The 12369-nt window shown below is 36.3% G+C and overlaps 1 protein-coding gene across 4 annotated transcripts in view; it reads right to left on the reverse strand.

Moving 5' to 3' along the window:
• Positions 1-1472: 1472 nt before the first annotated feature.
• CEP152 (centrosomal protein 152) overlaps positions 1473-12369 on the reverse strand; it is an 85510-nt gene continuing 74613 nt past the window's right edge. For all 4 annotated transcript variants that reach the window (XM_073211776.1, XM_073211774.1, XM_073211775.1 and 1 more), the window contains 5 exons: positions 9189-9285; positions 7417-7520; positions 5513-5669; positions 5158-5261; positions 1473-2799 (listed from right to left, as the gene is read on the reverse strand). In XM_073211776.1, the coding sequence (XP_073067877.1) occupies positions 1772-2799; positions 5158-5261; positions 5513-5669; positions 7417-7520; positions 9189-9285 (1490 nt within the window). In that variant the 3' untranslated portion in view covers positions 1473-1771. The remainder of the gene's footprint in view (positions 2800-5157; positions 5262-5512; positions 5670-7416; positions 7521-9188; positions 9286-12369) is intronic.

Raw genomic sequence — 12369 nt, forward strand, 5'->3', positions numbered from 1 at the left:
CATCTTACTACGCTGATGGACAGTGACTGTAATGTGATATGTTGGGGGGACTTAATAGGGGGAGTCTAGTAACCATAATGTTCAAGTAATTGTACATTAACAATATCAAAAAAAAAATCACCAGAGGTAGTTGGCTGTGCAGTCCATTCATTTACTCACTACTCAGAGTAGACAGGTCTTCTTTGGTAATAGGGTATATGAAATAAAGTAACCCAACCCAATTGAAATTATGGATATCAAAAGAGATTAAGGATACTATAAAAGGAGCAGAAAGCACAATTGCCAATTTCAACCTCAGTGCTGAGGGTTTAAATACCTGACAAGGATTTTAAATAAACAAAGGTGATAAAAGTAGGTGAGAAATGAGGTAGGTTCTCAGTTCTGTTATATCCATGCTGTCAAATGATCAATTACCAATCAGATCCATGTGGAATGGAAATTTAGCGGTTTAGTTTTCCTAGAGTGAGAAATGACATCCTAACTGTTGGAGAAGGGGCAAACTGTATCCAGGAATACAAGTGAGACTTTGAAGAGATGGCCTGTTCCTTTTTCCAGTGCATGTCAATTCCTGCACTGAAATGCAGTGCTAATTTTTAGGCTTATCTACATCTGGTCACCACCAGTTAAGGCAACAGAGCTTTCCAAGCCCTAGAAGATTCACTTCTAATTCTTGCTTTTAGAGCCTGTTATCAGCAGGAGGAGGATGCATTTTGTCACCCATCCAACCACCACCACCCAAGTTACGCCTGGAAAAATATACTAGATCAACCCACAAATACAGTCCATAATATGGTTGAGAGGGCGGTGAGAGAGGGGAGAGAAAGCTATAGTAACTGTTTTAAGGAAGCATTTGCATTCACCTAAAACTTCTATATCTGTCTCTAGGAATCTGAAAAAGAATTCATCTAGAGACAACAGTATTTAAGTGGTCACTCGTTTTTGCATGTTTTAAGAATTACAAGCTTCAATCCACAGCATTAATAAGTTAGCCAATTCTGCACTAGAAGTGAACATAAAAATCTAATAGCTTAAAATTTTTTGCTATCTGACAAAGCTTATTATTTCCATTGTTAAAAAGTAGTATTTCAGATAAAAGACCGTGAAACTATAAAAAAGAACAATAAAATCTCTGGAAGTCACAGAAGACTTGAAATGATGCAAATGCCAACTAAAAATATTCAGACTAACATTTTAAATAATGAAACCAGGACACAGCTCTGCATCTTACAGCAATCCTTGCAATACCTCTTTTCCACTAATTGAAAGAATCAAATTTTGAGGAGATATTTCCAGGAAAACTATTTCTAGAGTACATGTATAGCTTCATTAAACATGGTTGATTTCAAAACTAAATTTGGCAGATTATACATAAAAATCCCCAAAGTTTATATTTTTTGTGGATAAATTTCAAATGTGTTAGTGTAACATTTTTATATTATGAATTACAAAATAATTCATAACAATCCTACAGACCACATGCAAGTTTATTTAAATAACACTGCACAGAGAGCTAATTTATAAATATAAAAATAGATTTAGCAACAAAATATAAGCACCACACACAAGTAGATTAAATACACACCATCAGGCCTTTGGAAGATTAAGGCAATATTAATATCTCAAGTAGTTTTATATGAATACTTTACTCATATGACAGACGTTAGTGAAACATCTAAAAATAGGTAGAGACTACAAATTTTTCGGTATGAAGTCTTCCCTTCCAGTTTTCTTGTCAATATATTAATGATTCTTCTTAAATACTGTACAACAATTAATCTAAATTGACAAATGGGCTATCAAAGCCACTATCTTGTTGGCTGGGCAGAGGAGCACTTAATTTCCTTGAAGGCTGCTGAGACACTGAAGATGGTACTGTACTGCTCAGTTCTTTGAAATCTGACTTTAATACATCAGTTTTCTGATGAGGTGTGTGTCCAAGAGTCATACTGATCTTCCCCGGCTGTGGATACTTGGTTTCCTCTGACAGCTCTGGTGCATGACCACTCCGACATTTCATCGGTTGACAAAGCATATTGTTTTTCTCCCTATCTGAAAGACAACTGGCTCCTGAAAACTGTTTGAAACTAACAGATTCAGCTACTGTATCCAGATTTTCCTGTGGCCTGCCTTGTAAAAATGACACGTCCTGACTGTTGCAGGGTAAAGTGGCACTGCTGGAATGCCAGTCTATTGAATCACTGAGGCCCACTGCGTCCTTCACCAGAGTGTCCTGCACACCCAAACTTGGGCTCTTCTCAAATGCAGCATTTTCACTTTCCATTAGTGGATTACACTTATATACTTTTAAACCAAGTCTTTCATTATTACCTCCAAAGGTTATATGTGTGGATCCGGATTCAGAAGGACTAGGGGTATATCTGGGTGAGGGTTTACTTCCGAGGGACCCAAGAAAGGGGTATGCAGTTGAATGTTGAGGTGATTCAGAGCCAGTGTCACTGAGGAGGTCTTTCTTCCTGTGCATACCAAAGCTTCTTTCACCTTCACAAGGAACAAACTCAGGAGCCACACTGCCTGGCAAAATGTAACTGCTACCCCTGAACTGGAAGTCTGAATGTGATCCTTTGGAAGCCATGTGTTTTACGTCTCTGAGCTCTGCATTTTCTAACCGCCTTCCTAAGTTACAAGCAGCCCTTCTCTTAGGAGCTTGATCACACATACTTCTGGGGATACTTTTTATACTGTTTGATTCACTTTCAATGTGATGTGATATGTTCTGATTCACATTATTTCTTTTTGATTTTTCAACTCCAATCAGCATCTCTGAAGTTAGAGGCAGTACTATTATATATAAGGGAACACAAAATTAGGGGAAAACAAAATTAGGAGATAATTAATATTCAAAGAGGAGGAAAAAAATAATGTTTTTATGTTATTTCCAAAGAACACATATATATTTTAATCATTCTCCAAGAAAATATATCAATGCTAGACATTTAAAAACATTCTTTTACATATTTTGTTAGATAAAGACAGGCAATTTTGTTACTGAAATCTGATAATTATTGCTATCCATCTGATCTATTTATTTTCCGCAATAGATGTTACAAGCATTTCAAAAACCAAGTGCAACATTTACAATCCTGCTCTGATGTCAAGTATGGAGTTTCTGATGAAGAAAGGTTGATGGAAGGACCCCACCACCCAACACCTACATACACCTACCTACACACACACATACACACACACATGCAGTGTAAAAGCAAAAATAGAGTTTCTGATTTAATTGGTTAAGACACTAAATCAGATCAGAAGCAAAGCAGCTACATAGCAGTGTCAGAGGCATCATATCTCAAAGTAGTGTACCTTGTTCCTTAGAGCCCATGAAAAGGTTTGCTTCTACTGAGGTCATTATGTACATAGTTGCCCTCAATCTAGAAAATTCTTTTATCTGTTATATGCTTACTGCCCTTGGATCATGGCTCCTCCATTCCAAAATCTACTCAAATAATCTTTGTGCTTCTAACTGAAGGATGTTTATCAACATTAGACTTGTGGATTGCTGAACAATCTCTACTTCAAGCTTTCAGAAAATTGAAAAACCCCATTTCTCCACAGATATATTCAAAATGCTCCAGTGTGACTGAGAATTTACCAATTTTTTCATATATTTGCATAAGCTTTATATATTCTACAGCTATTTTGTTATGAGCAGGAAGAACCCACACAGCTTTTGGGAGGCTGTTCCCTTATCATTATGAGCTATCACTTTGGTCCCTTTCAATGCTGACCGCAATTTACCTAACACTGTATTTAATGCTATAATTTATCTAATAACATTGCATCGCCTAGTGTTTATCAGTCTCCATCCCTTCATTTTGAATTTTTGATGTTGTTCTTGTGAAAATGACATGTTCTGATTTTTAAAAACTATTTGGAATTTGTAATCTTTTACTTAGTTTAACCTCTTTATTTAATGTGATTGCTGATGTTTCAACCTACCATAATTTTCTATTTACCATGCTTTCTAGTTGTATTTTCCCTCTTTTTTGATTCTGTTGGGTGGAAATGTTTCTTCCAAGATTTTCCCCTACTAGTTTGAAATTTACATATTCTATTTCTCTATTGGTAAGCTTAATACACATACTTAAACTTGTATTTTTCTAGTAATGCTGGAGTTATCAGTATCTATATCCTCTCCTAGAAAATAGTAAAAATCTTAGCATATTGTTTGTCTACTCTACAATATCCTTTTACATCTTTTCTGAGAACTCTACTCTTTTCTAACATTCTCAGGTCCTGTTGTTTGTTCTATTAATTCTATTTCCTTAGGTGTAAGTTCTTTTGGCTTTCTTGTTGTGTCTTGTTTTGAGTTTAGGGACTTTTTTTTATGGTGCTGGCTTTCTATAAATAAAGGGAGATTCTTGGTTAAATGCCGATCTTTGAGATATCCTGAGTATGCTATTAATGCTGTTTGTTTAAAGGAGTCGGGCATGGAATGGGAGGAATGACCTGCAGGATAGCAAGACCTAAGACCTAATACTCTGGGCATGAGGGCTCCCATTTCCTCTTTAGTGTGGCTACCCACCTGGAGTGCTGCCCTATTCCCAGACTGTTCCTGTTGCTTTTAACCACTCCAGTATTGGGACTGGGAAAGGGTCGGGAGAAGGAGAAATAAAGGGGGTGATCCCAGCAGGTCACTGTTGCTCTAGCACTAATCACACATTGTATCTACCCTCTAGGTTTACTTCTTCCCCTGGCGCATACCACCTTCCTCTGTGGAGGAGTTTCAATACTGTTCCGACTTGTACCTGTCATCTGGCAGGTTTGAAATGAAGATTCCATCTTTAATCTTACTGTCTTCTTTATTTCAGGGATTTCTCATAGTTTCTGGTTTGTCAATTGTAACTTTTTAAAGCCCAGTTATAATTTTTTTATTTTTCTCCTTCACTTGTCGAAATCTTTTCTGTCATTTCTAGGCATGGCAGCAGCAGTAGGAAGTTGGTGGGTGTGCTCAGTCCGCCTGCTTGAACTGGAGGTCTGCACTCTCTTGTAAGTTCCCAGTTTAAGTTAGACATGCACACAACTTTATAAATTAACTCTCACTCCTTATGTTCCCTGTTTTTTCCATACTAAAAATCTTAAATAGCTAAAAACGAAGAATGGAAAAAACCCTTTAAGTGACTCATTTTGACATACCTGACTCCATAGTTTTGCTCTGGGATCTATTAGAAATAGGTGTTTCCAGCAGTTTTGCCATTGTAGCCAGTTTGCTAGCAGCAGTCATAATCTTTTTTTCAGCCCTGGGGTGGGGGGATTCCAGAATATTGAGTTAATATAGTTTCAAGAAAAAATGAGTTTCCTGAGCCCTAGGATTTCTCTTCTCCTATTAGTTTTGCCAACATGTAGCAGAGCACAGACATAAGCCCTTCTTAACCTGCAATGGCTGATCATGTAGAAATAGTTAATTTTGTGGTTAAGGAAAATGCTTAGAAAATGACAGCATGCTGTCTTGGTACTCTCAGGACACACTGTTTGTTTAGATGGAACTTACCCTTCCTGCTTTCCATTATCTTGCAAAATCTGTTGAAGGCAAATCAAATAATATTTGCGCATCCTTCGGGCGGTCTCTTGACGTTCTCGCAGTACCTCTTCTTTTACCATTTCCGCAGCTCTTGCCTTGCTCTCCTGAATGTAACGAAGCATATCACCTGCAGTGAGGGGAATCCCCACAGAATGCATACTTATTAGCAGTTTTCCAAAGACAGGAGAGGCAGATGTCAGACCAATTTTCTGAGACAAAGTGACTGGAGTATACCTTCAACATTATACTTTGCCACAGTGATTAGAATGGAACATTTCTGATCACTTGGGTAGGCTCAAGGAAGTATCGAAAAGTCTTCTAGCATGATGAAAAACACATATGATAAGGAAATAGCATTTTCCCTTGAGAAATTCTGTCATATTCTCAAACACTGAGGCAAGAAAATACCATAAATATGAGGCACAGAAGCATACATTTCAATGATGTATTATGTCCAGTTAAGAGAAGAGAAAAAAGAAATATACAGAAAGGGTGAGGGATAAAGAAGGAGAAAAGTATATAAAAGCCCAGTAAGACAGAGGGAGGTGCTATGAGCTGGACTCATATTCTGCTTATCTGTGTTCTGAAAATCAATGTTTCAATATTTATTCAATTCTTTCAGCAGTATTTATGAGCATCCAACTAAACATAATACTAGTCCACGGGAGAGATGTACAAAATGCTGCTACAGGGAGAGAAATGAGAAGTAATGCTGCTTTCTGACATTTATTTAAAACTAGGTCTCAGCTTTCAAGTTCTCTTTTTTCTTTACCTCAACGTGCTTTGATTGGGACTATGATTATTTAAGGTTAACATTTTTTACTAAATCCATGGCTACAACCTAACTGAAGAATATCACCATCCCTGTTATATTAAGGATTCCAGTTCTTAGAGGAACCTTCCTCCATATCAGTAAGATCCTAAAATTAAATATTCTATGTGAAAATACTAATTGAAAAACTATTTTCTGTATTTGAAATGGGAAAAATTAAAGTAGAACACATGGTCAACACAACTTCCAACCAACATCTAAAATGTAAAACAATATACACACACACAAATTGTCATGCTAGGATGAAAAGATACTTAAAATTTCACTTCCCAATTAATATGACTGCTAACAAAAATTTTCTGTCTGTAGTAATACAGCCTCTGTTAGCACCAGCGAGTGAGAAGCAAATTCACTTTATTGACATTAAGTCGACTTTTCAGAACATCTATCAATGATTCTGATGATCTACCAGTTATATTTGGAACATGAGACCGTTCCTACTCAATTTGTTAAGAACAAAAGCAATTTTAGGAGGTAAATATACATTTCACCTATATTAATGCCGGTTATTGTTTTGAGACACACATACAATCTATGCAATTAAAAACTAGAGGTATTCTGGGAAAACACATGCCAGGGAAATGCTTTGCAGGATATGCTTCATCACTAAGATCACAAAGAACTTGACAGAGTTATATCTATGACTTAATCCATTATCAAAATGAGAAAAAAACAGAACTCCTAACCAGATCCATTTTCCATGGTCCTAAAAAGTTTACTATAACATAACAGCTGCTGATTTAAAATCTTTATGACATTTTCTTTGTTAGTAGTTATTTAAGTTGTAAGATTACACAATTTTACATATTATGTAAACAGGATACTTAACAATATAAAAGTAACTGCCCACATGTCACCTCCAGAAGATACTAGTTGAGTAAAATGATCCATTACTGCATAGTTTAGAAAAGGTACCGATGATCTCTTCTAAAAGCAGCTGGATTCCAGAACAAGGTAGTCTGGAAAAGTCTCCAAAATTACTACAGCTAATAACAGAAAGGTCCACCACCTTAAAATACTGAGAATCTCTTTAGGGACTTACACTTTATTTTTTTTACAGCCCTAATGTACTGCCCACGAAGTTCTTCCAAGACGCTCCTACTGCACGGCAGGCAAGCATTTTCAATGGCCCCTTCTGACAATGACCTAAAAAACCCAAAAGATTGTAGAAACAGAGAATGTAAGTGAAAAACTTTATTTGAAAAAATATCTAGACATATATTACAGTAAAATAAACTGAGATGTACTACAACAATTCATATATAAGTATCTTTACTACACAGTTACATGAAGTGGGAGAAAAACAACAACATGAATATTATGGTTAATATATCACAGTAACTCCATATCTATGCAGCTAGTGAAAAGCATATTACAGGAGAATATCTAATGACTTGGGGAAATGTTCATCTTACAATATTATAGTAAAGGACTACAAAATAGCTTATACAATAATGTGAATTTTTAGAACATGTACATGTGTGTGCACAAAGGGGCTAAAATGAAGGTTTACACTCAAAACCGGGTTAACAGGGTATCTTCTGGGAATAGGGTTTTGAAAGATTTTCTTTTTTTAAATACCTTTTGCTGTATAATGATACTAATAATTAATACTCTTGGTATGATACTGATATGATTGATATGAAAAATTTAAAGATTCTTAGCCATAAACAAGTTCTTTAAAATAGTGAAGGTTAACCTAAACGTAAGACCTGAAACCACAAAAATCCTAAAAGAAAATATAGGCAGTAATCTCTTGGACATTGGTCTTAGTGATGTTTTCCTGGATCTGTCTCATTAGGCCAGGGAAACAAAACAAAAATGAACAAATGAGACTACATCAAACTAAAAAGCTTTTTTGCAGAGTGAAGGAAACTATCAACAAAACAGCAACCTACTGAAAGAGAAGAGACTGGCCAATGATATATCTGATAAGGAGTTATCCAAAATATATAAAGAACTCATACAACTTAACACCCAAAAAAGACAAATAATCCAATTAAAAAATGGGCAGAGGGTCTGAACAGACATTTTTCCAAAGAAGACATACTGAGAGCCAAACACATGAAAAGATGCTCCACATTAGTAATCATCAGGGAAATGCAAATCAGAGCCACAGTAAGATATCACCTTACACCAGCCAGAATGTCCAGCATCAAAAAGACAAGATACAACACATATTAACGAGAATGTGGAGAAAAGGAACCCTTGTGCATGGTCAGTGGGAATGTAAATTGGTACAGACACCATGGAAAACAGTATGGAGGTTCCTCAAAAAATTAAAAATAAAAATAGCATTCAACCCAGTAATTCCACTTCTGGGTATATTACTAAAAGAAATATATATAATGTCAAGTGAAATAAGTGAGATAGAGAAAGTCAAATACCACATAAATTTACATATATGTAGACTCTAAAAAACAAAACAAATGCACAAACTAAAATCCAGGAAGACTCATAAATAAAGAGAACAAATGCAGGGTTGCCGGAGGGGAGGCAGGGTTGGGAGCTGGCAGAATAGGTGAAGGGGATTAAGAGGTACAAGCTTCTAGTTATAAAATAAGTCATGGGGATGAAAAGTACAGCATACAGAATAGAGTCCATAACATTGTAATAACTTTATATGGTGAACAGATAATATCTATACTTCTTGTAGCATATTTTATAATTATATGTTGTCGAATCATTGTTGTACACCTGAAACTAATATTGTATGTCAACTATACTTCAATAAAAAAATACTTATTTAGAAAATAATGGAGACAACACTTGACAAAATATAATTTTTTATAACGAAAAATAGTGGAAGTCTACCTTGATGGTGTTTTACAAAGTGTTTGCAGTTCTTCCAATTTATTCTTCATGTCAGTGTTTTCTTCTATTAACTCTTCAACAACTTTACTATTTTCTTCTAGAAAAGAAAGTGTACAGTATGTTGGTCAATTAATGTCTTTTTTTCCCTCAGTGTTGCTTTCCTGTAGGTTCCCAGTGCAAATCTTTATAGAGGAGACTGTGGAATTTCCAGTTGCTCTCTGTGTTATTAATTCCCTGATGAACCTAATCTGATCAATCCCTGTTCTGTTTTCTCAGCACTCAAAATCTGTATTCCATCTTCACCTTGTTTTGGATTACACATTATCCGGGAATAGGTTTTCCAAATGTTTTATATGCATGTGTTTTATTTTCCAGTTCTAAAGAAACATACTGGGTTTTCTAATTCCACGCTCCTCATGGATCCTGGTATATAGTTTATGCCCATATAAGTGATCATTGACAAGCACCTCAATACAAAATAAAAAGAAAACTAAGCTTAAGTAGGTACCACTTTCACAATTAATGTAAGATTTTGAATTCTTTGAACTTTTAAAAAAGTTCAAGATGAGGAGGAGGAGATTGATAGAGTCCATATGGTATGGAGGAGAAAGCATAAATTTCACAGTCAAGAGAGAAACAGCACTTAAATCCTAGCTCTGCTTCTTATCAGTTGGATGAGCTTAGGGAAATTACTCAACCTTTCTGAACCTGAGTTTTTCATATGTAAAATAAGGATAGTATTACCTACCTTCAAGATTGTAACAGAAATAAAATAATAAATGCACAGCACCTTATCAAGGCCTGGCAATACCAATGTTTAATAAATATGACATGGCACCTCATGATTCCTACTATGCCCCCCCTCTCAACACACCTCATGAGATAGGAAATGAATCATTCTATTTCTCCTAGTAATTGATATACTTGCGTGTTTTAAACCACTCACTCATTCCATCACTTTTCAATAAATGCTACCAAGACAGTGGAAAAGGGAATTTAAGAAACAGAAAAGAAACAATCACAACAGCAGAAGTATTATCAACTAATAGGTTTACACTAAGACAATGCTAAAACCAAACTATCAAATGACTTCTGACTCTGACTGCTTTTAGCAGCCTATTGTTTTGAGCTAAGTATCAACTTTTTTGGATAACTTCTATGTCTATGAATTACAGAAGATAACTGCAAAAGGTACTATTTAGAATAACTATTTTGTGATCACAATGTATGGTCCTAAATATTTATAAATAATAATCATATCCAACTGCCCTTGTCATTTTATCATGTAAAACAAATTTCCTTGTTTCTCAGAAATTTTATAATAGCTGCATTGTATCCACAGCTACAGTTGGAGAAATACCTCATTTACTCTGTGGGCCTCTACTAAGCAGTGAAGCAACCACCAGAAATTGTAGTGGTTATCATTTTTATCTCAAAATCCTTAAAATTCTTTCTGCCCTAAAGAAGTTATCTCTCTCTAACAGACTTAAGAAACCATAGGTGGAAAGTGGGGGCCCTTTTAGCAACATCTTTCCAGTGTGCAGTGATGCCAGGTAGGTGCTAAGTGCTGGGCAGGACTTGATCCTTGTCAACATCAAGTCTATATTCCAAAGGAAAATACGGACAATAAATAATTGCAAGGACAATGACTTATAAAAATCATAGCAGCTTCCGGGAATCTCTAACAGAAGAACCTAACCAAGTCTGGGGAGGTTAAATCATCCCTGAGGAAGTACTGTGCTGGGGGTCAGGTGAGTAGAAGTTAGCCAGGCAGTGTGACAGGAAGACAGAGGTCTTGACAAAGGAGAGATGAAAAGAGGTCCACAGAAAAAAGGCAATGAAACCCTTCAAAAGAGAACCAGAGGGTGAATAAGGGGCAATGAGGCTGAGGAGCTGGCTGATGTTGGCTCATGAAGGACTTCTAGAGTATATTAAATTAGATGTTGTATTTCATACTGAGGGCCAGACAAGCCACAGAAGGACTTTAAACAAGAGAGTGTCATGATCCATGTACATTTTCAAAAGGTTGCTCTAGCTCCCTAATGGACTGGAGAGCTAAGATTGGAAGCAAAGAGTCAGGAGGTGACTGCTGACCAGGCAAGTGATAAAGGCGAACATGAAAAAAAAAGTGAACCCCCATATAATACAGGTTGGTCACAGGGAAGGCAGTACAGCATGGAGAAGACAATTAATGACTTAATAGCATCTTACTACGCTGACAGACAGTGACTGCAATAGGGTATGGGGGGGACTCGATAATAACGGTGAAGGTTGTGACCACAATGTTGCTCATCTGAAACCTTCATAAGACTGTATATCAATGATACTTTAATAAAAAATAAAAATAAAAATATGCTCACACACACATAGTGAACCCATCCACTCAGTCTTTTCTAAATGATGCAGTTATTTGGGGTCCTTGCATTCAGTCTTTCATTCATTCAAACATTTTTATTTCCTGGTATATAATGGGCACCATGATTACAGAGGATGAATAAGACAAGACATATATGTCTTATTCTCTGGGAATTTATAAGTTGGAAAGGATATCAGACAGCTAACCAAAAAAGTAAATAGAGAATGGTAATAGAAATAAAACCAAGTGCTACAGAGCCACGAAGCTGCCGCCCATCTAACCCAGCTGGGAAAGTCAAGGATCGCTTTGCCATTAAGGCACCTTCTCAGCTGAATTCCAAAGGATGAGGAAGAATTAGGCCAAAATGAGAATGAGAGGGTAAAATGTAGGACAGAGTAGAATATCATATTCAAAGTTCAGTAGTAAAAGAAAATTCCTGACCAGTTCAGGAATCTGAAATAGTTCAAGTGAAAAAAGTACAGGGGATATAAATAAATCGTGAAAGTGAACAGGGAGCTGCCTCGTAAGCCCACAGCTTCCCCTCCTCAGCAGGGCAATGGGAAATGGCAGCACACATCCCTTTTTGATAATTTCCTGGCAACATTGTGAAGAATGGACTGGAGGGAGGCCAGATCAGACCGATATGCCTTCGCTCATGTCTTTTCTTTCTGCCTAGAATGCTATTCTCTTTGGAAAATACCTTCATCTTTCAAGGCTTAGTCAGCCCTCCTTAACTCTAACTGGAGAAAGAGTCAATTAACATCCTTTCTTCCAAAATGAACATATGCCAGCAGTACTCAATGTTGCAGTTGTTTATTAATCTGT

Source organism: Manis javanica, chromosome 8 (genome assembly GCF_040802235.1).
Source record: "Manis javanica isolate MJ-LG chromosome 8, MJ_LKY, whole genome shotgun sequence".
In the NCBI taxonomy this organism is placed as follows: domain Eukaryota; kingdom Metazoa; phylum Chordata; class Mammalia; order Pholidota; family Manidae; genus Manis; species Manis javanica.